At 43.7% G+C, this 27,341-nt stretch overlaps 1 protein-coding gene across 3 annotated transcripts in view; it reads left to right on the top strand.

Annotated features, from left to right (window-relative positions):
* LOC127002501 (demethylmenaquinone methyltransferase-like) overlaps positions 1–27,341 on the top strand; it is a 101,977-nt gene that overhangs the window by 24,849 nt on the left and 49,787 nt on the right. Inside the window, exons 4-6 of one of the 3 annotated variants that reach the window (XM_050868522.1) lie at positions 15,533–15,625; positions 18,079–18,191; positions 18,550–19,470. The exons of 1 other annotated variant lie outside the window; for it this stretch is intronic. In XM_050868522.1, coding sequence (XP_050724479.1) covers positions 15,533–15,625; positions 18,079–18,191; positions 18,550–18,630 — 287 coding nt within the window. In that variant the 3' untranslated portion in view covers positions 18,631–19,470. Of the gene's footprint in view, positions 1–15,532; positions 15,626–18,078; positions 18,192–18,549; positions 19,471–27,341 lie in introns of those variants that run through there. One more of the 3 variants, XM_050868519.1, reaches the window with a different exon arrangement.

A 27,341-nucleotide genomic window follows, 5' to 3' on the forward strand; every position in this document is an offset into this window, starting at 1 on the left:
GCAGTGAGGGGGGAAAGCAGAAAATATATAGGCCGGGTGTCCTGCATGCATTATTTATTATTTTACTTACTTGATTTTACTTATAGATACGATGCATCCTTTGGCACAACATGAAAGTAATGGTGCTAATCTGACGATTATTGACACTGGATTGATAGTTTTTCCTGTGGAACATATAGGTTATATAGCTACATGAAATAAAATCACGCCATGAACACTTTTATTTCTTTTCTTAAATGCCTGGACGGTGTGGTATTGTGAGTAAAACAAAAAAATGTGTAATATAGCCTACCTTTAACAGTGAAATTAGAAAATGCATTAAACATTGTCATGTCCCGCGTTTATGAATTGCTACTTCTCTCTCTCTCTCTCTCTCTCTCTCTCTCTCTCTCTCTCTCTCTCTCTCTCTCTCTCTCTCTCTCTCTCTCAGAAGTAGCATTTCCTAAACGCGGGACATGACATGCTTTGAGGCATTTTCTAATTTCACGGTTCAAGGTAGGCTATATTACATATATTTAATATATGCATGAAATGCAATAGTTTATAGCAGCATACCTTTGAATATTTATTCAGGAAATGATGATAAATAAACAGCGTTATAAAGATATCGAAGAAAGCTTCACTCAACTCGCCAAAATTTCTTTATAGTTGCTTATTGCTATCTTTTTCCTGAGTATCGAAAGTTCCCCATTCATTGCCGAGTCTAAAGGTACCAACAGAAATTATCTGTCACGTACATGAGACAAGATATAACGAATAAAACATAAACATATACCATTATACACTGCTCTCAACACGGTGAGTGAGAGAGGCCGCCAGCCAATCAGCGCTCTCCTTACCCCTGTCCTCACCTCCCTACACAGCCTTGTGTCGTGCTGCCTGCTGCTCCCTCTTCCCGGCGAGTGACACATGCTCATAAATACTTCAGTAATCCGCTTATATTATCATCTAACTATAATTTGATGATTGCATTCCGTTCAGGAGACATTCATTTATGAAACGCAATCGTTTATAACAGCATTCCTTTAAATATTTACACAGGAAATGATAATAAATAAACAGTGTTATAAAGATATCGCAAGAAAATTTCCGCTTCAACTCGCTAAAACTTCTTTATTATTGCTTAGTAATAGTTTTTCACTGAGTATCAAGCTTCTGCATTCACTGCTGAGTGCAACGGTACCAACAAAAATGGTCTGTTATGTATGAGACAAGATATAACGAATAAAACATAGACATGTGCCACGCGAGCATTCATTATGCAGCCTTTCAACACAGGGTGAACGAGAGAGCCAGCCAGCCAATCAGCGGCCTCGTTACAAATGAGGCTCGGCTCCACGGCTCAGAGTTAAGTGAACAGCCTTTTTTTTTTTTTTTTTGGGGCGTGGCCTGCCATAAGTGTAACCATCACGTACCCTTTGAGGCTCCTAAATACTCTTCCGAACGCATGTGACCAGTTGTTGTGTCGCGTGTAACCCAGATTGACGCAGCGACGGAGGGGCAGCCTGAGGGACCGAACACCTATTCCTGGGAAGTACTTCCGTGGGTTGCCTCGTAGCAGCACAAGAGGTTTGTACTGATGTTTCAGGAATAAGAAAGTGAAAGGATTGCATCACCTACAAGAGTACTTCCTTCCGTGTATAGTTATGTGAGCTCGTAAATTCCATCGTCGGTTACAACATAAACGGCAAATCGTGTATACTGCCCCTTTTCTCTCCCCACCCCCTTTTCGCTGCTTTTTTTACGTTGCACAAATGGCAATTAGTACTACCCCAACTACCATCCCCTCCCTGTCTTTGGCTTTACAGTGCCTAAAGTCAGAGAACTCCATGACCAATAACCCAGGAAAACTACTGTTGTACAATCGTGGTACACAAGTGTTGACACACTGTCCACTCGGTTTCGTTCACCGGCCCTGACTTTAAAATATATACATCGCATGGAAAGAGGCTAATGTTCAGATATGTCACTACATATACACTCTCCATAAGTTATTAGATATGAATCTGTCAGTTGTGCACACTGATAACAAGTTTGTAATTTGTGGACGAAAATGTCTCTTTTACATTTCGTTCAAATTTAGTCAAGGACAGCTAAAGTTGTTTACAACGCTATTACGCATCTGAATGTATGTTGTACTCATTTCTGCAACGTCGTCCCTAAGAAAATACGAAGAAAACATTGATAACGTGCACAAATATTATGATATAATATAAAAAATATATAATGATGTCACCATTTAACTCTCGCTAGACAATGTTATGCAATTACGTCGCCATCGACCATGCCAGCCGGCGCATTTAGGAAACTAGTAGGCTATTATGAATTGAATATAATTACAAAGCTATTATTTTGCATTTAAGAATACTAAGCGATTTGTTTGCATTTATGAAACTATACTATTACTTTGCATTTACGAATACTAAGCTATTATTATGCATTTAAGAAAACTAGGCTATTATTTTGCAGTAACTTTTTTTTCTTAACATAAATTAATCTCTCTCTCTCTCTCTCTCTCTCTCTCTCTCTCTCTCTCTCTCTCTCTCTCTCTCTCTCTCTCTCTCTCTCTCTCTCTCTCTCTCTCTCTCTCTCTCTCACACACACACACACACACACACACACCAGAATGAACACTGACGACCAAAGCCAAGCAAGTATTTAGCTTATGGAATGCAGAAAATCTTATTACAGAGCGTGCACTGGTGGAAACAAGAGGATTCATAACATTTCTTTTTAAAAAAACATAATCGTCGTGCAGTTGACGCTCACAGTTTCGTAACAAAAATCCTTAAATAATATCTCTTTCACACCCACACACACTCTTTGACCCTTACACACACACACGCACACACACACACACATACGTCACATATAACTCAAATGTAGCTCTGCTGGATAGTTGCCGTCTTTCGCTGGCGGCGTCCGAAACATTTTGGAAACTGTGTCAACACTTGCGTCCCACGACTGTACCTTCAAAGTATGTATAAAACACTTCGATGACGTGACGAAAGCTATCATAATTATTACCGTGGAGAAAATGTCTCTTTTCGGGTACGGCGGCTGCGCGGGGGTGGTGAAGGTGAGCTCCTAACAAGGCAGATCAATATTGTTTAATTTATTAGACACATAATTATATAACGCAGGGTTGTTTGATTTAAATCAAGTTGATTTAAATCACTGATTTAAATTTAAGGATTTTTTTTAATCATTGATGTAAATCGACTTTAATTATGATACTCTTTTCAAATGTCATTGATTTAAATTTTGACCGTATTACCAGGGCAACAATATACTACGGAAAAACTAATTAAGAAAACACTAACTTTGATATCAATATTTTCTCTATCATTAACTTCACTGATTTCCATGAGCTTGTTAGTTCATTATATATATATATATATATATATATATATATATATATATATATATATATATATATATATATATATATATATATATATATATATATATATATTCAATCAGCTACATATAAGAACATAGGAACACAAGAACGTAGGAGTCTGCAAGAGGCCTGTAGGCCTGTACAAGGCAGCTCTATTGAACCTAAGCTCCTGTGTATCTAACCCCACCTAATTTCGCTGTCCATGAATTTATTTAATCTATTTTTGAATGTGACAGTTGTATTGGCAGTCACCACATGACTGCTAAGCCTATTCCACTCATCCACCACTCTGTTAGTAAACCAATTTTTGCCTATGTCCCTGTTGAATCTCAATGTATCCAGTTTAAGCCCATTACTTCGTGTCCTACCCGGTTCTCTTACCAACAACACCTTATGAATATCCCCCTTATTAAAGCCCTTCATCCATTTATAAACCTCGATCAAGTCTCCACGCACCCTTCGCCTTTCTAGAGAATGCAAGTTTAACTGTTTGAGTCTTTCCTCGTATGGCAAGTTTCTCAACCCCTGAATCATCTTAGTCATCCTCCTCTGCACCGATTCTAACATTTTGATATCCATTCTATAGTAAGGTGACCAGAACTGAACCGCATAGTCAAGATGAGGTCTAACTAATGCTAAATATAGTTTGAGGAAGACGTCGGCGCTTCTGTTGCTTACGCTTCTTGAAATAAATCCCAGTACCCTATTTGCTCGATTTCTAGCTTGAATGCATTGTGTCCTTGGACACTAAGACCCCTAAATCCCTCTCGCACCCAGACCTGCTTGTGGGAGCGTCATTTAAGCAATAGTTATGTGAGGGGTTGTTGAACTCCATTTGCCATTTATCCGCCCTGTCATACAATGTTTAGTTCATCCTGGAGAATACTAGCGTCCTGATCCGACTCAATTACTCTACCGAACTTGGTATCATCATATGGCCGGAGTACGTAGGAAGACACCTACCGAACGGGCGCAAGCCACTCCCGATGAGATATATATGGGAGGTGAGAAGGGAGCTGAAGCCCTACAAAGACCCTTCCATGTCCTCACTAACCGTTTCCCTATTGTCTAAACAACACCGGAGAGTAGTTCAGCTTGCTCTCTAAAGACAGATCCTCTCTCTATCCACACCACACTACATTGACACAACATATACACCTTTTCCCAAAATTCAAATTTCAAAATGGCGCACCTACATCAAGCCTCGGAGTCCCCGCCTTGGGGGGGTGGGTGCTAAATGCCCCCAGGAGGACTCCCCTTCTGGCTGCCGACCCGAGAGGTGTCTTGATGACTCCTCGAACCTCTTTCTTCTCAATTTCTGCAACATTCGCGGTCTCCGTTCTAATTTTTATTCTGTGGAACATCATCTTTCCTCCTCTAAACCTCACCTTCTCTTCCTTACCGAAACACAGGTTTCTGAGGCTACTGACAGCAATCTCTATTCTGTTCCCTCCTACTATCTCTATCCTAAATTTCAATCCCAAGCTGGATGTTGCGCCTACGTGCGCAACGACATCACTTGCTCTCGTGCCCACAACCTTGACTCTTCTGAATTTTCTACCATCTGGCTAAAACTTCATTGTCATTCTATTACTAAATACATATGTGCTGTTTATCTCTCAAGTAACTATACTTAGTGTGAAAAAATCTTTTACTATTTGAATTCTAATGTGGAGGACATCTTGACCCACTTTCCTTCCTGAAATCTCCATCCTAGGAGATTTCAATGTTCACCACCAGCTTTGGCTTTCATCCTCTTTCACTGACCAGCCTGGTGAACAAGCCTACAACTTTGCTATCCTCAACGACCTAGAGCAGCTGGTCCAGCACCCTACACGTATTCCCGACCGTCCCGGAGACCGGCCCAACATTCTAGACCTCTTCCTTACCTCAACCCTTTTGGTTATTCTGACAAACTGTTCTCTCCGTTGGGCTCCTCCGATCACAATCTTATTTCTGCATCCTGTCCTATCGCTCCTGTACACCCTCTGGACCCACCGAAGAGGCGATGCTTCTGGCATTTTGCTTCATCTCGGTGGGACGACCTGAGGATGTACTTTTCCGATTTCCCATGGAATGATTATTGCTTCCAGGATAGAGACCCCTCTGTGTGTGCTCTGCGCATCACAGAAGTGATTGTCTCTGGAATGGAGGCATACATTCCTCGTTCTTTCTCTACTCCTCACGCTAAAAAGCCTTGGTTTATTCACGCTTGTTCTCGTGCGGTCAATGATAGAGAGGCAGCTCACAAAAGGTACCAGAGCCTTCAAACTAATGATAATTATGAACTTCACATTTCATTAATAGAAAATGCCAAAACCTTGCTTTCTCTAACTCTTCCCGTGACCTCTGGCATCTAGCCAAAAACATCCCCTCCAACTTCACTTCTTCATCTTTCCCTCCACTCCTCAGTCCTGACGGCAACACTGCCGTCTCATCTATCTCTAAGGCTGAACTCTTCTCTCAAACTTTTTCTAAAAACTCCACTCTGGACGATTCTGGGCATATTCCTCCTACTCATCCACCCTCTGACACCTCTGTGCCTGTTATAAAGATTCTTCAAAATAATGTTTTCTATGCCCTCTCTGGCCTCAATCCTCAGAAGGCTTATGGAGCTGATGGAGTGCCTCCTATTGTCCTTAAAAACTGTGCCTCTGCGCTGTCACCCTGCCTGGTCAAACTCTTTCGCCTTTGCCTGTCAACATCTACCTTTCCTTCCTGCTGGAAGTATGCCTTCATACAGCCTGTGCCTAAGAAGGGTGACGGTTCCAATCCTTCAAACTACCGTCCTATAGCTTTACTTTCTTGTTTATTTAAAGCTTTGAATCAATCTCAACCGGAAGATTCAAAAGCACCTTTCCACTTCTGACCTTCTATCTGATCTCCAGTATGGGTTCCGCAAGGCATTCTACTGCCGATCTTCTTGCTCTCTTAACTGACTCTTGGTCATCCTCTCTTAGCCGTTTCAGTGAAACTTTCTCGGTTGCGCTAGACATATCGAAACCCTTCGATAGAGTCTGGCACAGGTCTTTGCTTTCTAAACTACCCTCTTTCGGATTCTATCCTCTCTCTGTTCCTTTATCTCCAGTTTCCTTTCCGGCCGTTCTATCTCTGCTGTGGTAGACGGTCACTGTTCTTCCCCTAAATATATTAACAGTGGTGTCCCACGGAGTTCTGTCCTATGTCCCACTCTCTTTCTGTTGTTCATTGATGATCTTCTTTCCAAAACGAACTGTCCTGTCCATTCCTACACCGATGATTCCACTCTGCATTACTCAACTTCTTTAATAGAATACCCACCCTACAAGAACTTAACGACTCAAGGCTGGAGGCTGCAGAACGCTCAGCCTCAGACCTTACTATAATTTCCGATTGGGGGAAGAGGAACCTGTTGTCCTTCAACGTCTCAAAAACACATTTTCTCCACCTATCCACTCGATACAATCTTCCAAACAACTATCCCCTATTCTTTGACAACACCCAGCTATCACCTTCCTCAACACTAAACATCCTCGGTCTATCCTTAACTCAAAATCTCAACTGGAAACTTCATATCTCATCTCTTACTAAATCAGCTTCCTCGAGGCTGGGCGTTCTGTACCGTCTCCGCCAGTTCTTCTCCCCCGCACAGTTGCTGTCCATATACAGGGGCCTTGTCCGCCCTCGTATGGAATATGCATCTCATGTGTGGGGCTCCACCATACAGCTCTTCTGGACAGAGTGGAGGCTAAGGCTCTTCGTCTCATCAGCTCTCCTCCTCATACTTATAGTCTTCTACCTCTTAAATTCCGCCATGATGTTGCCTCTCTTTCTATCTGCTATCGATATTTCCACTCTGACTGCTCTTCTGAAATTGCTAACTGCATGCCTCCTCCTCCCGCGGCCTCCTGCACATGACTTTCTACTAATGCTCATCCATATAATGTCCAATCCACTTATGCAAGACTTAACCACCATCTTAACTCTTTCATCACTCAAGCTGGTAAACTCTGGAACAATCTTCCTTCATATGTCTTTCCTCCTGCTTACGACTTGAACTCTTTCAAGAGGAGGGTATAAGGACATCTCTCCTCCCGAATTTGACCTTGGTTTTGGACACCTCTTTATATATTTCTTAGGAGCAGCGAGTAGCGGACTTTTTTATTATTGTTTTCTTTTTGTGTGCCCTTGAGCTGCCTCCTTTGTTGTAAAAAAAAAAAACTTACTGACATCACTACTAATTCCTGTATCTAAGTCACTGATATAAATAATAAACAAAAGTAGACCTAATACCGAACCTTGTGGGACCCCACCCGTAACACATCCCCAGTGAGATCTTTTTACCATTGATTTGCACTCTTTGCTTCCTATTGCTAAGCCACGCCTTGACCCAGTTCAAACATGGTTCGTCTAGTGTCCTGGAGCAGAACAAGACATTGACCGTCTCTCTCCATATCTTGCTGAGGCATGGTGATGGTTTCAAACGTAGATTAAAACATCAACCCCACTTTCTTTTATGTTACCAATTGTTTGATCATGAACCAGAACATCGAAAGTGTGCAGTGCAACCAAGCGTTAGCAACTTCAGTTTATTTCCTTTTAATTGTTTTCTCATCTTGTTGACAATGGCTGCATTAGATGCTTGAGTCTCTCCACATATAGCAAGTTTCTCACCCCTTGAATCTTTTTTTATGCCTTCATGGTCTAGTGGGTAGCTACGTATCCGTTGGCCCGGGTTCGAATCCCGGCTTGGGCAGTCAGTGTGCTCACCCAGCTATTCATCCTTCTTTCTTTTCGGGCTGGTCGATAAATGGGTAGCCTGCCTGAGGAAGCTCTCTCTCTCTCTCTCTCTCTCTCTCTCTCTCTCTCTCTCTCTCTCTCTCTCTCTCTCTCTCTCCATGACAAATAAGTAGTTAAGGAAAACCTTCATCTGTATTAAGCAACACTAAGATGTGATAGTGGCTGTGAGTGAAAATAGTTATACATCATTCATTATACAAACACCTCCCAAGTCCGGCCTTCAAGAAAAAGACGAAAACAAGTAATCCGGCAAACTGGCTCTTCCTCGCACGCTCTCCTGCTCGGAAACGAACTCCTCCATTAAGGCTGCCGGTATGTGTCTTGAGGCTGAGCCTCTTTCACACTGGATGACTTATTTGTAATGATTGGCGGCCGCCCAAGGCGGTTTGCGAGGTTATTTTGAGTCCGTCGTGATTAATGCGGTAACGTGTGTGTGTTCCCGGGTTAGTGTTAGGTCCCGTATTTTACCTGTCCGCGAAGAAAGTCGAGTGTCCGCCATTATCTGCGATATCCCGAGCCTAATGACGTACGTACATTATTCAGAAGTCTCGACACACCTGAATGACGATTACAGATGTTATCGAGTGCTTGATTAATTACATAGGTATTAGTAATTTTAACGATAGTATTTATAGAAGAGAAGTAAGATTGGTACAAAATGTCATTGAAAGATTACTAGGTAACTACAGATGACTGAATGAATCAGCAAGTTTGAGGGTCGTATTTATTATATCATAATTTCAAGACCCTCCTTTTAAGGGTAACGAACGCGGGCGGCAAAGTTTGTGGATCCTTCTTTCTTGTATTTAATTCTTACATTTTATTTTATTTGCATCAGCTTGTATTAAAATAACTCTTTCATCACTCATTAATTACTCCATAAATGATATCACCGTCTCGTATCCCTGGGAGAGTGATCTGGCTGAAGTTGTTATTAGAGACTGGTGTTCCGAGATAATCAAGGGAAAAAGAAAATATACATTTATTTAAAATTAAATGAAAGTAATTGCCTTACGCAATATTATATGCTCAGACGATCATAACACTGGCATATTCAGCAATGGATACAACATATGACAAACGACATGTCTAAAACATAATACTACAATATGTGCTCAGGTGTTGCCAATCATAATAACACTCGTCATTCCACAAGCAGTGGTTTGTTTCTCTCTGGTTACATCACAATAATTAAGTACTCTCCTCAAATCCTAATAACACATTCTTATAGTATTATCTACTACAATTTCACGGAAGCACCAAATTATACCACACCCAGCGGTTTCTACCTTTGCTTTACATCGCAATAAAATAATCACAATCCTGTCCCACTCACAATCCTACTACACATCTCCTACATTATAATCTCCAGGACAATACAGTCGGTTTTCCTTAGATTCTCGAATTTCTACTCACGATTAAGATCACAACAGCCATTATCAGCTGAGTGAGTAGCAGGTCTGCTTGAGGCGAGAACCAAGCTCGGTCTGGTCTTACTACTGATTTCTAGGTCACATTTTTTCTTTGCTTGAGGCGGAACTACATTCTTGACACGCTTTAATTTTCAACATAACCAGTAGCCAATACTTCCTGTCAACAAACATTGGCTCGCTCATTATATTGTATTGTTTACTTATCCTGCTATTCGTGATTCACTCTTATGACGCTCCCACAGTGACTTATCTGTTTAGTTATTCGCTTATAGCATGTCGTCACGACTGAAGTCACATGTTTAAAGTCTTTTGAATGGTTTTCCACACTTTCTGACCACGCCTACTGGGTACCGTATCTGTTTTCTGTATGTGGGTCTTGGTATTTTCCGTAACCTCCTTGTTATTTTTAGTGCTTATCAGATGTTTACGACTTTGTATATCTGACTAATTGCTTTCCTTCCTGTCTAGGTTTAGATTCGCGACAAGTTATTTTTATAGTATTTGCTATAGGGAAGCTGTTGACGTGTTTTCCTAGTTCGTCACGTGACCTAGGCGCGGGCGGGTCACGATGACTCAGCCTGTTCGTTGCCCAGGCGACGAGCGTAGTGATGCCAAGGCGTGCATTTTCGTGCGGGTCGCCCACTGTGTTTTACCTGCGTTTACGCACTTTCAGGAGTCACCACTCCACTCTCTGCAGGTGCACAGTAGTGTGTGCATTATTGTAGCTTGTACGCCTCTGCTGTGAGGATGTTGGGCTATTGTCTTTGTGCTTCCCGCCATGGGGCTGTTGCCGCCCGCGGCCTGGCTGGGCGGCCTGTGTTGCTAGCTCGCGATTGTTGCTTTCCTCTTCGTGTCTGTACGTAGCTTGCTCCGCTGTTTATATTGCGGTGCCATGCACTTGCAAGTTATAGCTGCGCGTCAGAGAAGTGTAACGATATCTGCCTATGGCAGTATTGCTCAGAGTGCTGTCAGCACCCTCTGTTGTATTTTTCCTCGCCAGCAGCGTTTTGCATCTCGGCCGGGCGAGTTGGGGCCCGTCAGGTCACTCACCGCGGCTCGGGGCTGACTTCTCCCCCTGACCGCCGTCTGGTGAGGTCACTGGGCGACGTTCTCTACTCGCCTACCTCTTGGCACCACGCGGTTTTCCTCCTGCTGGAGTGGGGATCCTGGGCTTCGCCACTTCGGGATACAGCCCACACCGGGTCTCAGTTTGGGTGTGTCGAGTCCGCGGCGGCCTCTTTCTGAAAGCCGCATCTACCGCCGACATCACGCGCCTGATGAGAGGACCCACGGCAGGAAGGACAAGCTGCAGCCACCTCGAGCAAGGCTGTGCAACGAGCCTCTACTCTTCTTCCTCCGCACTAAGTTAAGTAGCTAGTTGTTAGTGTAGCCAGGGCACGTTAGTCTTGTGCGAGCACGAGAAACGCTAGGCTCAGCTGGGTGTGTATGTGAGATTTGTCCGTGTCTTGTTCCTTTATGTAATAAAGTCTGTGCATAGTTGTACACGAGCTTTATCAGTAACCCTTTTGCCTGTGCGTATGTGCCTTCCAGCCCCATAAGGAGAGTAAATAAGAACCCCACGGGAGATTTGAGCAGGTAAGTCGTGTTAGTACTCCCTAGTCAGGGTGTGTACACCGTCGTGTCTCCTGGCGTGCCGCGGGAATCAACCCTTGTCGGCTAGCTACCTCCTTGTGAGCACACTCCTGTTATTAATCTTATTTTACCCCGTGACACTTCCCTCTCCTATCATATTTACAATACTTGTCTCCATATCTCCCTCCGGTATTTGCCTCTGATTGGGGTCACTATTAATTAATTGTGCTGTTATGGTCTTCTGGGTCCCGACAAGTGACTTGAATGGTACGTGTCGGGCCTAATAGGTTGAAGGATTTTAACATATTTCTTTTAAATGGAATTTTCATAAAAGTAAGACATTTTAGAGCTTACAACTATTTTTATGTCGGATTAAAAGAAAAATGGTTAACATGGCGACTATTTTTTTTTTTTACGTCGCGGGCTATTGCGCCGGTAGGCTTCTTCCCGGTGGGGCCTGATGGTCTGCCCAAGGCTTCTTCCCGGTGGGGCCTGATGGTCGGCCCAGCCCGTTCTCGCGCAGGCGAGTGTTTATAGTGGCGCCATCTTGCATTGGCTCATGCTGCCCTCCCGAAGCTCATAATCGCCACCAGCAGGTACCCTCCCGACATGAGCAAGTGCTCTTTATCGTCGATCTCTGGGTACTGCCAGGACTTCACACACCACACACCCCATCCCCTTTGCTCAAGGGGGGATAGTAACCACTCCTAGTCAACGGAAAGAATTCGCCCTGAGCGGGCTCGAACTGCCGCCCTGTCAGACCGTGAAGCCTGGCAGAGTGTGTGTGTGTGTGTGTGTGTGTGTGTGTGTGTGTGTGTAATTCATTCATCACAGCCTGATCACGAGTCTCTCTCTCTCTCACACACACACACACACACACACTGACACAGAGAGAGAGAGAGAGAGAGAGAGAGAGAGAGAGAGAGAGAGAGAGAGAGAGAGAGAGCAACATCAACTGGCCGTGCAATAAGCTGGGGAGCCTTACTGCACCCACACCTCACTATCACCTGTCATCCTCGTCCATGTAGCTATCCAGTCTACTCTTAAACCAAGCTATCGTCCCTGCACTAACTATGTAATTGCTTCGTCTATTTCATTCCAGAGAGAGAGAGAGAGAGAGAGAGAGAGAGAGAGAGAGAGAGAGAGAGAGAGGCGGGCCATGCCTGTCATGGAGGTGGGCGGAGCTTGAGAGCCAGCCGGCGAGTCAGCGAGGAGTGCGGCGCGGGCTAGAAAACCGTACCTACCTTCGTAAATATATAAAGGCTGTATAAAGGAATTATACTGTACTGTAGTCATGCCCTGCCTGTGATTCTCCCGTCTCTTCCCTGCTGCAGGATAATGTCTGAGGGCGGCAGTCAGGGCGACGTGGCAATGAGGGTGGACGCGAACGTCAACAGGGGGGGGGTCACGACGGTTGAGATGGCGGCCGGCTAAGACGAGTGGTGCGAGAACTACGAGGAGATGGTGAGAGAGAGAGAGAGAGAGAGAGAGAGAGAGAGAGAGAGAGAGAGAGAGAGAGAGAGAGAGAGATGCAGTCTGTACCAAGTGCCTATGAAGAATCAAGTGGTATCGCTCGAATGATTTTTCGTTAAAACCGAGACTACACCGAGAGGTGCGGGAGTGAAGTGATGCGGCCCCTGGGGTACGCACCTGTAATCATCTGCTTCCCCGTCCCCTTAGATGATCTGGAAAGGCGGGTACCATGGCCCCGCCATCACGTTGGAGGAGGCGCTGCGTTGGGTACCCCTGGAGCGGCGAGCCAAGGCCAGGGTGCTGGACGTGGCCGCCGGGACGGGGTGTGTGGGCCGCGAACTCCACCGGGAAGGCTTCAGGTGGGTGCCGCAGGGCCGCAGACAGGGGGATGTCCGGTCACCATACTTAAATATCCTCCAGTCCACTGCCTCCTGCCTGCCAGTGCCTCAGCCTCAACACGACTCCAACCCCAAGAGATGAAGATGATGTGTTGGAAATTACAGCAGCTTGTGTAGAGGCAGGGCCGCTGGGTGGGAACTGGGAGCGGGCAGGAGCGGCATTACTATACTCCATCAACTCTAACTTAAAATTGAGCCCTGTGGCTTAGCCCGGGGAAACCCCATTTGTTTACAGATCTAGCGATGACCTGCGCATGGCATTATGTCTCACTGTTAGTCTGTACGTTATCTATTTTTGAATATATATATATATATATATATATATATATATATATATATATATATATATATATATATATATATATATATATATATATATATATATATATATATATATATATATATATATATATATATATATATATATATATATATATATATATATATATATATATATATATATATATATATATATATATATATATATATATATATATATATATATATATATATATATATATATATATATATATATATATATATATATATATATATATATATATATATATATATATATATATATTCATAATACGATTGCGTGGTGTTATGAATGGCTTGGGATTAGAGGGGAAGACAACGACTCAGTAAACCTTCCATATCACTTGGCAACGTGGCTCATGCAACGTTGCATCCTGACGGACCTTGGCAACAGGCGCCAGGCCGCACCATTCAGCGTTACGCCACAATGGACAATCAAGTAGATCTCACTCGCGCCCTGCGCAGCCATGCAAAAGAGAGAGAGAGAGAGAGAGAGAGAGAGAGAGAGAGAGAGAGAGAGAGAGAGAGAGAGAGAGAGAGGTAGCCACCCTCTCTGAGGAGAGTAATGGAGTGATGTGGCACCAGCGCGGTCTCGTGGCGAATCCTTGTGTCACGCCCAAGGGCTCAAGTTAAAATCGATAGACTATACTATGTTAGGAATTAGGCCAGTTAACCGTGGGACTAGACAAATTAACTATTTCCCTTATGTAACTAGTCTCGCCGAGAGCTCGTTAACTATGAGTATCGCCTGAGCTCAACTAAGCCTTGATGGTACTTAAATACTTCGGTCATCGGCTCCCAAACCGAGACAGAATCAACTTATTCACTGCCTGAAGACTAACTACATTTACCATGAAAGGAAAAACAATAGTGAAGTGTTTTCATGAAATAATAACTAATTGTCCTTGCTGAATTATAATTAAAGAGCAAGGATAATTTAACCGATGGAAACAGAGAGGAAAGCCACGCCATCTGGCGAGAGAAATTCAAAACATCGCTTCAGACCCACGTGGTTGGTTTTCGCTCACTCCACCACCGGCCTTCACAAAGTAAAGACCAAGGCACTGCAGCCCACCCATTAAATCGGACGCAGTGTGCCTTCTATTACCTGACTGAGGGATACTAAACCCGGCAACGAGACTTCAGAGACAACAATATCTTTTGAAACCCGCTTCTCAGCTAAGTGCCCCCAGCAGTTATTTGAGACAGATAGATTTTACTACACGGATCCGGTAGGATTATTATTTGTTCGGCTGTCTGGAGTTGCTTGTTGGATACCTTCACCACCTAAAAGCTGGTAAGCACTTGTTTCTTTGGGATTGTCTGACGGGTGTGTTATTCACTTTGCGAGTGACCTAACTGTTGGGTAGGGTAAATTTACTGATTCCCAACAACTACTACTACTGCTATAACTTCTACTACTGCTACTACTACAGCCACTCCCACAGGCACATAGACGCTGTGGACCCGTCGGAGGGCATGATGAAGCAGCGGGAGACTGGCATCTATACCAACGACTTCCTGGAGTTTATCGGCAGCGGACACTCCACCGTGCCCAAGGGTATTTGTAATTTTTTTTTACATCAAAGGACACGGCTCAAGGGCAACTAAAAGAGTACAAAAAAAAAAGCCCGCTACCCGCCGCTCCCATGAAAGATAAAAGTAAAGAGTAGCCAAAATAGAGGTCAATTTCGAGTGGAGAGGTGTCTTCATACACTCTTCTTGAAATAAATCAAGTCATAGGCAGGAGGAAATACAGACGAAGGAAGGTTGTTCCAGAGTTTACCTCTTGCATAAGGGATTTGGATAGTATAGGGATGAGCTTGAGTAGAAAGTCGTGTGCAGCGGGGCCGCGGGAGGGAGGGAGGAATGCAGTTAGGAAGTTCAGAAGAGCAGTCATCATGAACATATCGTTAGAGGACAGAGAGAGTCAACATTGCGGCGGAGTTTAGGAGGTAGAAGATTGTCAGTAAGAGGAGGAGAATTGATGAGACGAAGAAACTTAGACTCCATTCTGTCCAGGAGAGCTGTGTGAGTGGAATTATTGTTGTTGTTTCATATTTAAAGATTAATATACGTATTTTTCTTCTACATCTCTCTCTCTCTCTCTCTCTCTCTCTCTCTCTCTCTCTCAGACACATACGACCTGGTGGTCATCTCGGGCGGTATGGGCGAAGGTCACATCCCAGTCAGTGGCCTCGACGACCTGGTGCGCGTCGCAAAGAATGGTGAGTGAGTGAGTGAGTGTTTTTACAACAAAGGAGACAGCTCAAGGGCACAAAGAAAGAAAACTAATATAAAAAAAAGCCCGCTACTTGCTGCTCCTACAAAAAAAATCAAAAGAGGTGGCCGAAAGAGGGGTCAATTTCGGGAGGAGAGGTGTCTTGATACTCTCCTCTCCTGATACTCTCCTCTTGAAAGAGTTCAAGTCGTAGGCAGGAGGAAATACAGATGAAGGAAAATTTTTGCAGAGTTTACCAGCGTGAGGGATGAAAGAGTGAAGATGTTGGTTAACTCTTGCATACGGGGTTTGGACAGTATAGGGATGAGCATGCGTAGAAAGTCGTGTGCAGCGGGGTCGCGGGAAGGGGGGAGGCATGCAGTTAACAAGTTCAGAAGAGCAGTCAGCGTGAAAATAGCGATATAAAATTGAAAGAGGCAACATCGCGACGGAATTTAAGAGGTAGAAGACTATCAGTTGGAGGAGGAGAGCTGATGTGACGAAGAGCCTTAGACTCCACTCTGTCCAGAAGAGCTGTGTGAGTGGAGCCCCCCCACACGTGAGATGCATATTCCATACGAGGGCGGACAAGGCCCCAGTACATGGATAGCAACAGTGCGGGGGATAAGAATTGGAGGAGACGATACAGAACGCCAAACCTCGATGAAGCTGATTTAGCGAGAGAGGAGATATGAAGTTTCCAGTTTAGATTTTGAGTTAAGAATAGACCGATAATATTTAGTGTTGAAGAAGGTAACAGCTGATTGTTTTATAAGAATAGGGTATAGGAGTTTGGGAGATTGTGTCCAGTTGATAGGTGGATAAATTGAGTTTTTGAGGCATTTAAGGACACCAGGTTCACTTTACCCCAATCAGAAATGATCGCAAGGTCTGAGGTTAAGCGTTCTGCAGACTCCAGTCTGGAGTCGTGTACCTCCTGTTGGGATGGCCTTCTATTGGAAGAAGTTGAATAATGCAGAGTGGAGACGTCGGCGTATGAGTGGACAGGACAGTTTGGTATGGAAAGATCATTGATGAATAGAAAGAAGAGAGTGGGTGATAGGACAGAGCCCTGTGGAACACCACTGTTGTTAGGTTTAGGGGAAGAGCAGTGACCGTCTACCACCGCAGAGAGAGAACGGCCGGAAAGGAAACTGGAGATAAGGGAACAGAGAGAGGGATATAATCCAAAAGAGGGCAGTTTAGAAAGCAAAGACTTGTACCAGAGTCTATCGAAGGTTTTCGATATGTCTAGCGCAACTGAGAAAGTTTCACCGAAACGGCTAACAGAGGATGACCAAGAGTCAGTTACGAGAGCAAGAAGATCGCCAGTGGAACGCCCCTTGCGGAATCCATACTGGCGATCAGATAGAAGGTTATAAGTGGAAAGGTGCTTTTGAATCTTTCGGTTAAGGATTGATTCAAAAGCTTTAGATAGACAGGAAAGTAAAACTACAGGGCTATAGTTTGAGGGATTGGAACGAGCATACTGCCAGTAGATGTAGATGATGATAGGTAGAGACGAAAGAGTTTTACCAGGCAGGGTGTCAGCATGGAAGCACAGTTTTTAAGGACAATAGGAAGCACTCCATCAGGTCCATATGCCTTCTGAGAGTTGAGGCCAGAGAGGGCATAGAAGACATAATTATGTATAATCTTAATAACAGACAAAAAGGAGTCAGAGGGGGTATGAGTAGGAGGAATATGCCCAGAATCGTCCAGGGTGGAGTTCTTACAGAAAGTCTGAGCGAAGAGTTCAGCCTTAGAGATAGATGAGACGGCAGTGCTCCCGTAAGGGTTAAGGAGATAAGGGAAAGAGGAAGAAGTGAAAGTGGTGGAGATCTTATTGGCTAAGTGCCAGAAGACACGGGAAGAATTAGAAAAAAAGCAAGGTGTTGACATTTTCTATTGATGAAAAGAGGTTTTGGTAAGTCGGAGAATAGATTTGGCACGATTCCGGGCTGAAATGTAAAGTTCATGGTTAGTAGGAGTGCGAAGGCTCTGGTGAGTGTGTGTGTGTGTGTGTGTGTGTGTGTTTTGCAAGGTCCGCTGAGTGGGTGAAGGCGCTGGAAGCTGGACCCTCAGTTTAGATAGTCGTGCGAGGACCCGTAGGTTAGCACTGTTCCTGGGCGTGCCGATCTTCCGCCACGACTATTTCCCAAGGCCACTGAGAAGATTCACCGGGTTTTCATGGGTGGTTTTCCCGTTGAAGATCGTGACAGACGTGTAGAACCATCACTATAGGATCGCAAAACAGTTCATGATAATCCCAGCAACTTTTACGAGAGGCTTTTCAAACAGGCGAACTTAGGCGCCGTTTAGGATGGGAAAGAGCCTACATAGAGACTTCAGATTTGCCTGGAGTAAACCTTGAGGTGGTCTTCCTAGGGTAGGCTAGATGACGCGCCCCCTAGCGTATGCCCCAATGATTAACTGATTTCCTCCTCTCCGGCACTCCAGGAGGCTTCGTGATCATCGTGATGCGCCATGAGTACCTACAGACCGTGCCTTCCTACAAGGACAAGCTGGAGCCTTACATGGACCAGCTGGAGGCGGACGGGAAGTGGAAGAAGGTAGGGAGCACCGTTGCCAGATTATCGTACTCAGAGCATAGTATTTACCGTTTTTTGACACCCAACTATTGCCAAGAAACATCAGGAATTCACTATTTTAACGACAGATATAAATGAATCTAGTTATTGAGCCCCAGGAGACAGTTTTGGGGTCGGAAGTTGGTAAATATATAAGAGGCTGAGTACAACTATCTGGCAACATTGGTACAAGAAAACATTTACTCTAATCAAGGTTTCTGTCTGGCGGGGCTGTTCACTGTATGGGCGCCTGTCACGACACTCTGGTATAAGGAGATGGTCAGGAGCTGGCCAGGGGGAGAAAGTCACGTATTTGAAATGATGGTCATAATTCCTTCAGGTGGAGCGGCGCATCGTCCCAAACTATTTCTGTGACAAGGAGGGTCTCGTCTTCGTCTTCCGGATCACTAAGCCTGAGTGAGGAGGAAGAGGAGGGAAAGGAAAGGAGAGAGATGAGGAGGAGGAGTTATAGTGGTGCTGTGCCAAGGCCGTCTCTGTGTAACAGCCTTGGCTCTCGTCGCGGCTCCCGAGACTGAGGTGTGAATTATCGTGGTATCATGGCGTCTACGATGTTATATGATAGTCTACGCATAGGGCACATTTGTCAGTATTAATCATATTATTGAAATTGATGCAAAAATCTGTTTTAGGTTACAAGGCTGAGGCTGCAGAATCCTTAACCTCAGACCTTGCTATCATCTCCGATTGGGATAAAAGGAACCTTCTGTCCTTCAATACCTCAAAACCCTAATTTATCCACCTATCAACTCGACACAGTCTTCGAAACAACTATCCCCTATTCTTCAACTACACTCAGCTGTCACCTTATAATTATTCAAAACTAAATATCCTCGGTCTGTCCTTAACTCGAAATCTTAACTGGAAACTTCTCATCTCTTCTCTCACTAAATCAGCTTCCTCGAGGTTGGGCGTTCTGTATCGTCTCCTCCAGTTCTTCTCCCCCGCACAGCTGCTATCCATATACAGGGGCCTTGTCCGCCCTCGTATGGGATATGCATCGCACGTGTGGGGGGCTCCACCCACACAGCTCTTCTCTATCTTTCGGCCACTCCTCTGTTGTAAAAAAAAAAATAAGATCGCTGATTATGTAGCTGTATGTGTGTGTGCATGTGTAATGGCAAGTTGCCAGAGCACGATAACGAAGACCTCAGACTCATGTGCTGCGACTATAGTATACGTTTAGGAATGCTTGGTCTGGGTCTTGGGGTCTTGATGATGTACAGACATGTATATATATATAATAAACGGGTGCCTACTTCCTCTCAGAATCATGTTAATCTTTGTTTGTTTCTCAAGTTAATTTAAGTGATTACTCTTCCTAATTTTAAATGTGTCTGCTGTTCCTAATTTATAATGCGTCTGCTGTTCCTAATTTATAATGCGTCTGCTGTTCCTAATTTATAATGCGTCTTCTGTTCCTAATTTATAATGTATCTGCTGTTCCTAATTTATAATGTGTCTGCTGTTCCTAATTTATAATGCGTCTGCTGTTCCTAATTTATAATGTATCTGCTGTTCCTAATTTATAATGCGTCTGCTGTTCCTAATGTATAATGCGTCTGCTGTTCCTAATGTATAATGTGTCTGCTGTTCCTAATTTATAATGCGTCTGCTGTTCCTAATGTATAATGCGTCTGCTGTTCCTAATGTATAATGTGTCTGCTGTTCCTAATTTTAAAAGCGTCTGTTGTTCCTAATTTTAAAAGCATCAGCTGTAGCCCTACGTGGCGCAATGCAGAGGAAGTTAACTTAATCTGAAAGTAAAGTGAAATGATCAGAAAGTAAAGTTAAGTAACAGAGCAGTGAAGTATATGTGGCAGTGAGCATGTGGAAGGATGAGATGGAACGAGAGAACAAAGATTAAGGAAAAGAATAAAACTCGCTCCCATCCTCCCTCCTCCATACTTCCTTCCTCGAACAGAGTCGTCCGCCACTGGAACAGCCTCCCCGCAGAAGTAGTCAGTGCGGAAACGATCAACTCCATTTCCACTGACAGTTACTTTACTGCGTCGGGAGTGAACTGAACGTATCCGAGAGTAGCAGAAATGCTTTAATCCTTTCCACAGGTCACTTAAGGTTCTTAGTTCTTTTCTTTTCTTCTTCTATTATGAGATCATAACCATCATCATAATTTCGTTTAACGTCCGTTTTCACTCTTCCTGAGAGGTTGGACGCTTTATGGGTCTCCTCTATTCTGCTCTGTCTTCTGCCTGATGCTCATCCAATCCCATCACTGCCAAGTCTTCCTGTATACACCTTCTCCACGTTTTCCTAGGTCTACCACCTGGTCTCCTTCCTTTACTTTCAATCTCTTCAAAACTCCCAGCACTGTATCCTCCCCTGCTTTTCACATGTCCAAACTATAGGAGTCTCCTTTCTGAGCACTGTTTCCAGGTTCTCTACTCCACATCTGTTAGCAACATTTAGCTGCACTGGGCACCCTGTCTTGCCAATCTCTCCACAACTCCCAGCACTGTATCCTCCCCTGCTCCCTTCACATGTCCAAACCATCGGAGTCTTTCCCATCGGAAGGAGTTTCTTTTCAAACCGAGTCATCCGTCACTGGAACAATCTTCCTTCAGAAGTAAAATCGAATACTATCAACTCCTTCAAATATAGATTCGACCGTCACTTCGCTGCGTCGGGAGTAAGCTGAATATTGAGGTGCTTTCATCTACTCCTCAATATCGAGGTGCTTTCATCTACTCCTTAATATCAAGGTGCTTTCATCTGCTCGTCAGTGTCGAGCTGCTTTCATCTGCTCCCCAGGCCCCAAGTGGCTGTCGACCAGATTAAATCACCAAAGCGGGCAACCTCGTAATGAGCTAATAGGCTTTCTGTTGCCTGCATTTCCATGTAACCATGTTTCTGAGGTGGTGGCGGAGTGGTTAGCGTGCCGGCCCCGCATTCGGAGCATTGATGATGATGAGGGTTCGAATCCGCCGCTAACCACCTGGGATTTTTCAGTCACCGCCGAGGGGCCTAAGACTACCCACATGCTGTCCTGAAGACTACCCACCAACCCGGGCTCTAGAAGAAGCTATGCAAGTGAAATCAAGAATGATCTCCGGGGGGCAGCATGAGCCAATAATAATTGCAGCACTATAAGCAATTGTCTGCGCCATTACGGGCTCGGGCCCACCATCAGGCCCCTAATAAAAAAAGCCTGCCGGCGCTTTAGGTCACATGTAAAAAAGGAAAAAATAAACTGTTTCCAGGTCCTCTACTCCACATCTGTAAGCTACATCTGCACCGGACACCCTATCTTTCCATTCTCTCCACAACTCCCAGCACTGTATCCTCCCCTGCTCTCTTTACATGTCCAAACCATCGGAGTCTTTCCCTTCTGAGCACTGTTTCCATGCAGGTCCTTTACTCCACATCTGTTAGCTACATCTGCACTGGATCGACACCCTTCTATTATGAGATAAATTTCTCTCCCGCCCCCTCCCTCCCTCCCTCCTTCCTTCCTTCCTCGAATTGAGTCGTCCGCAACTGTAACAGCCTTCCTGCAAGAGTGGTTAGCGCATACTGTGTGATTTTCAATTAATACAAGAAACATGTGTGCAATATTCATGCAGTGGAGGAAATGATCAGACTCGTAATATGATAACAGAAAACAGTAAAGGAAGGAATATTAATTTAGTGCATGAAACCAATTATAATAATTTTCCACAGCTATAGGTTGTTTTTTTCTTCTTGTTTTAATAGTTTTCTTCTTCTATATGAGAGAGAGAGAGAATAATGATAATAATAATAATAATAATAATAATAATAATAATAATTACAATAACAAACATGAGAAGTGTGATAAAGGAGAAGAGAGGAAGAAGAGAAAAGAAAAAGAAGGAGAAAGGAGAGAATTGCAGAAGAATAAAGAAGAGGAAAGAAGGAATAGAGGAAACAGAAGGAAGGGAGATATAAATAATGGAGATATATAACAATAGAGCGGGTCAAAGTGGGACGGTGGGGGGGGGGGGCGGTACTCGGCTCACCTCAAAACAAAAAAACGTGAATGAGTAAGATTAAGGGAGGTGAGGGAGAGAATGTAAGGGAGTAGGGAGGTGGGAACTGGGAAGGGAGGAGAGAGGAAAAGAAAGGAGAGGGAGAGAAAGAGTAAGGGAGGAGAGAAGATGGAAGAGAAGAGAAGGGAGGGGAGAGGGAGAGAAAGAAGGGGATGGAGTCAAAGGGAGGAGAGAGAGAATAAGGGAGGAAAGGAGGGGATGGAGGGAGGTAAGGAGTAAGGGAGGTGATAAGAGGGAGAGAGGGTGGCAAAGGAAGGTGAGGGAGAGAAAAATAAGGGAGGAAAGGAGGATGGAGGAAAAGGAAGGAGGTGAGGAAATGAGATAAGGCGAGGTTCCCACTATTCCGTTTTGACCGATCAGTCGACGTTAATAATGACCTCAAAATGACGTCAGCGAAATAGCGGCCGCTCGGCACGGATGATCCACTCCGTCAGTCCATCGCTCATCATTTGTTGACAAACATATGGACAGCATTAACCACAACGACCTCTTGTATATGTTATTTTCTAGCTAAGTACTTATATTTCATATTCATGATATGTAGGATACTAATTTCCATTCTGTGGAGCACCATCTCTCCTCCTCTAAACCTCACCTTCTCTTCCTCACCGAAACATAGGTCTCTCAGGATACTGAGAGCAATCTCTACTCTGTTCCCTTCTACTATCTCTATCCTAAATTTCAATCCAAAGCTGAATGTTGCGTCTACGTGCGCAACGACATCACTTGCTCTCGTGCCTACGACCTTGACTCTTCTGAATTTTCCACCATCTGGCTTAGACTTCATTGTCATACTATTACTAACTACATATGTGCTGTTTATCTCTCATCCAACTCTGCTATCTAAGTAAAATTCTTTGACTACTTGAACTCTAAAGTGGAGCACATCTTGACCCACTCTCCCTTCACTGATTCAATGTTCACCACCAGCTTTGGCTTTCATCCTCTTTCACTGACCAGCCTGGTGAATAAGTCTAAAACTTTGCCCTCCTCAACGACCTAGAGCAGTTGGTTCAGCACCCTACACGTATTTCCGACCGTCTTGGAGACACGCCCAACATACTAAACCTCTTCCTTACCTCTAACCCTTCTGCTTACTCTGTCAAACTGTTCTCTCCGTTGGGCTCCTCCGATCACGACCTTATTTATGTATCCTGTCCTGTCGCTCCTGTTCATCATCTGGACCCACCAAAGAGGCGATGCTTCTGGCATTTTGCCTCAGCTCGGTGGGACGTCCTGAGGATGTACTTTTCCGATTTCCCGTGGAATTATTACTGCTTCCAGGAGAGAGACCCCTCTGTGTGTGCCCAGCGCATCACAGAGGTGATTGTCTCTGGAATTGAGGCATACATCCTACGTTCTTTCTCTACTCCTCATGCTAAAAAGTCTTGGTTTAACCATGCTTGTTCTCGTGCTATTAAAGATAGATAGGCAGCTCACAAAAGGTTCCAGAGCCTTCGCACTCCTACTAATCACAAACTTTACATTGCAGCCCGGAATCGTGCCAAATCTATTCTCCAACTTACCAAAACCTCTTTCATCAACAGAAAATGTCAACACCTTGCTTTATCTATTTCTTCCCTTGCTTGTGGCACCTAGCCAAAAATATCTCCAGTATGGGTTCCGCAAGGGGCATTCTACTTCCGATCTTCTTGCTCTCTTAACTGACTCTTGGTCATCCTCTCTTAGCCGTTTCGATGAAACTTTCTCGGTTGCGCTAGACATATCGAAAGCCTTCGATAGAGTCTGGAACAGGTCTTTGCTTTCTAAACTACCCTCTTTCGGATTCTATCCCTCTCTCTGTTCCTTTATCTCCAGTTTCCTTTCCGCCCGTTTTATCTCTGCTTTGGTAGACGGTCACTGTTCTTCCCCTAAACCTATCAACAGTGGTGTTCCACAAGTCTCTGTCCTATCACTCACTCTCTTCCTGTTATTCATCAATGATCTTCTTTCCACCTTTCCCCCCCCACCCCACCCCCTTTTCGTTGCTTTTTTACGTTGCTCAAATGGCAATTAGCACTACCCCAACTACCATACCCTCCCTGTCTTTGGCTTTACAGTGCCTAATGTCAGAGAACTCCATGACCAATAACCCAGGAAAACTACTGTTGTACAATCGTGGTACACAAGTGTTGACACACTGTCCACTGGGTTTCGTTCACCGGCCCTGACTTTAAAATATATACACCGCATGGAAAGAGGCTAATGTTCAGATATGTCACTACATAATACACTCTCCATAAGTTATTAGATATGAATCTGTCAGTTGTGCACACTGATAACAAGTTTGTAATTTGTGGACGAAAATGTCTCTTTTACATTTCGTTCAAATTTAGTCAAGGACAGCTAAAGTTGTTTACAACGCTATTACGCATTTGAATGTATGTTGCACTCATTTCTGCAACGTCGTCCCTAAGAAAATGCGAAGAAAACATTGATAACGTGCACAAATATTATGATATAATAAAAAAATATCTAATGATGTCACCATTTAACTCTCGCTTGACAATGTTATGCAATTACGTCGTCATCGACCATGCCAGCCGGCGCATTTAGGAAACTAGTAGGCTATTATGAATTGAATTGAATTACAAAGCTATTATTTTGCATTTAAGAATACTAAGCGATTCGTTTGCATTTATTAAACTATACTGTTACTTTGCATTTACGAATACTAAGCTATTATTACGCATTTAAGAAAACTAGGCTATTATTTTGCAATAACTTTTTTTCTTAACATAAATTAATCTCTCTCTCTCTCTCTCTCTCTCTCTCTCTCTCTCTCTCACACACACACACACACCATAATGAACACTGACGACCAAAGCCAAGCAAGTATTTAGCTTATGGAATGCAGAAAATCTTATTACAGAGCGTGCACTGGTGGAAACAAGAGGATTCATAACATATTTTTTTAAAAAACATAATCGTCGTGCAGTTGACGCTCACAGTTTCGTAACAAAAATCCTTAAATAATATATCTTTCACACCCACACACACTCTTTGTCCCTTACACACACACACACACACACACACACACACACACACACACCACATATAACTCAAATGTAGCTCTGCTGGATAGTTGCCGTCTTTCGCTGGCGGCGTCCGAAACATTTTGGAAACTGTGTCAACACTTGCGTCCCACGACTGTACCTTCAAAGTATGTATAAAACACTTCGATGACGTGACGAAAGCTATCATAATTATTACCGTGGAGTAAATGTCTCTTTTCGGGCACGGCGGCTGCGCGGGGGTGGTGAAGGTGAGCTCCTAACAAGGCAGATCAATATTGTTTAATTTATTAGACACATAACTATATAACGCAGGGTTGTTTAATTTAAATCAAGTTGATTTAAATCACTGATTTAAATTTAAGGATTTTTTTTTAATCATTGACGTAAATCGACTTAAATTATGATATTCTTTTCAAATGTCATTGATTTAAATCTTGACCGTATTACCAGGGCAACAATATACTACGGAAAAATTAATTAAGAAAACACTAACATTGATATCAATATTTTCCCTATCATTAACTTCACTGATTTCCATGAGCTTGTTAGTTCATTATATATATATATATATATATATATATATATATATATATATATATATATATATATATATATATATATATATATATATATATATATATATATATAAGAACACAAGAACGTAGGAGTCTGCAAGAGGCCTGTAGGCCTGTACAAGGCAGCTCTATTGAACCTAAGCTCCTGTGTATCTAACCCCACCTAATTTCGCTGTTCATGAATTTATTTAATCTATTTTTTAATGTGACAGTTGTATTGGCACTCACCACATGACTGCTAAGCCTATTCCACTCATCCACCACTCTGTTAGCAAACCAATTTTTGCCTATGTCCCTGTTGAATCTGAATGTATCCAGTTTAAACCCATTACTTCGTGTCCTACCCGGTTCTCTTACCAACAACACCTTATGAATATCCCCCTTATTAAAGCCCTTCATCCATTTATAAACCTCGATCATGTCTCCACGCACCCTTCGCCTTTCTAGAGAATGCAAGTTTAACTGTTTGAGTCTTTCCTCGTATGGCAAGTTTCTCAACCCCTGAATCATCTTAGTCATCCTCCTCTGCACCGATTCTAACATTTTGATATCCATTCTATAGTAAGGTGACCAGAACTGAACCGCAGTCAAGATGAGGTTTAACTAATGCTAAAAATAGTTTGAGGAAGACTTCGGCGCTTCTGTTGCTTACGCTTCTTGAAATAAATCCCAGTACCCTATTTGCTTGATTTCTAGCTTGAATGCATTGTGTCCTTGGACGGAGATCAGAGCTCACTAAGACCCCTAAATCCCTCTCGCACCCAGACCTGCTTGTGGGAGCGTCATTTAAGCAATAGTTATGTGAGGGGTTGTTGAACTCCATTTGCCATTTATCCGCCCTGTCATACAATGTTAAGTTCATCCTGAAGAATACTAGCGTCCTGATCCGACTCAATTATTCTACCGATCTTGGTATCATCATATGGCCGGAGTAGGTAGGAAAACACCTACCGAACGGGCGCAAGCCACTCACGGTGAGGTATATATGGAGGTGAGAAGGAGCTGAAGCCTCCAAAGACCATGTCCTCACTAACCGTTTCCCTATTGTCTCAACAACACCGGAGAGTAGTTCAGCATGCTTTCTAAAGACAGATCCTCTCTCTATCCACACCACACTACATTGACACAACATATACACCTTTTCCCAAAATTCAAATTTCAAAATGGCGCACCTACATCAAACCTCGGAGTCCCCGCCTGGGGGGCACAATGCCCCCAGGAGGACTCCTTCTGGCTGCCGACCCGAGAGGTGTCTTGATGACTCCTCGAACCTCTTTCTTCTCAATTTCTGCAACATTCGCGGTCTCCGTTCTAATTTTTATTCTGTGGAACATCATCTCTCCTCCTCTAAACCTCACCTTCTCTTCCTTACCGAAACACAGGTTTCTGAGGCTACTGACAGCAATCTCTACTCTGTTCCTCCTACTATCTCTATCCTAAATTTCAATCCAGCTGGATGTTGCGCCTACATGCACAACGACATCACTTGCTCTC

This window comes from Eriocheir sinensis, chromosome 23, assembly GCF_024679095.1.
Source record: "Eriocheir sinensis breed Jianghai 21 chromosome 23, ASM2467909v1, whole genome shotgun sequence".
Classification (NCBI taxonomy): domain Eukaryota; kingdom Metazoa; phylum Arthropoda; class Malacostraca; order Decapoda; family Varunidae; genus Eriocheir; species Eriocheir sinensis.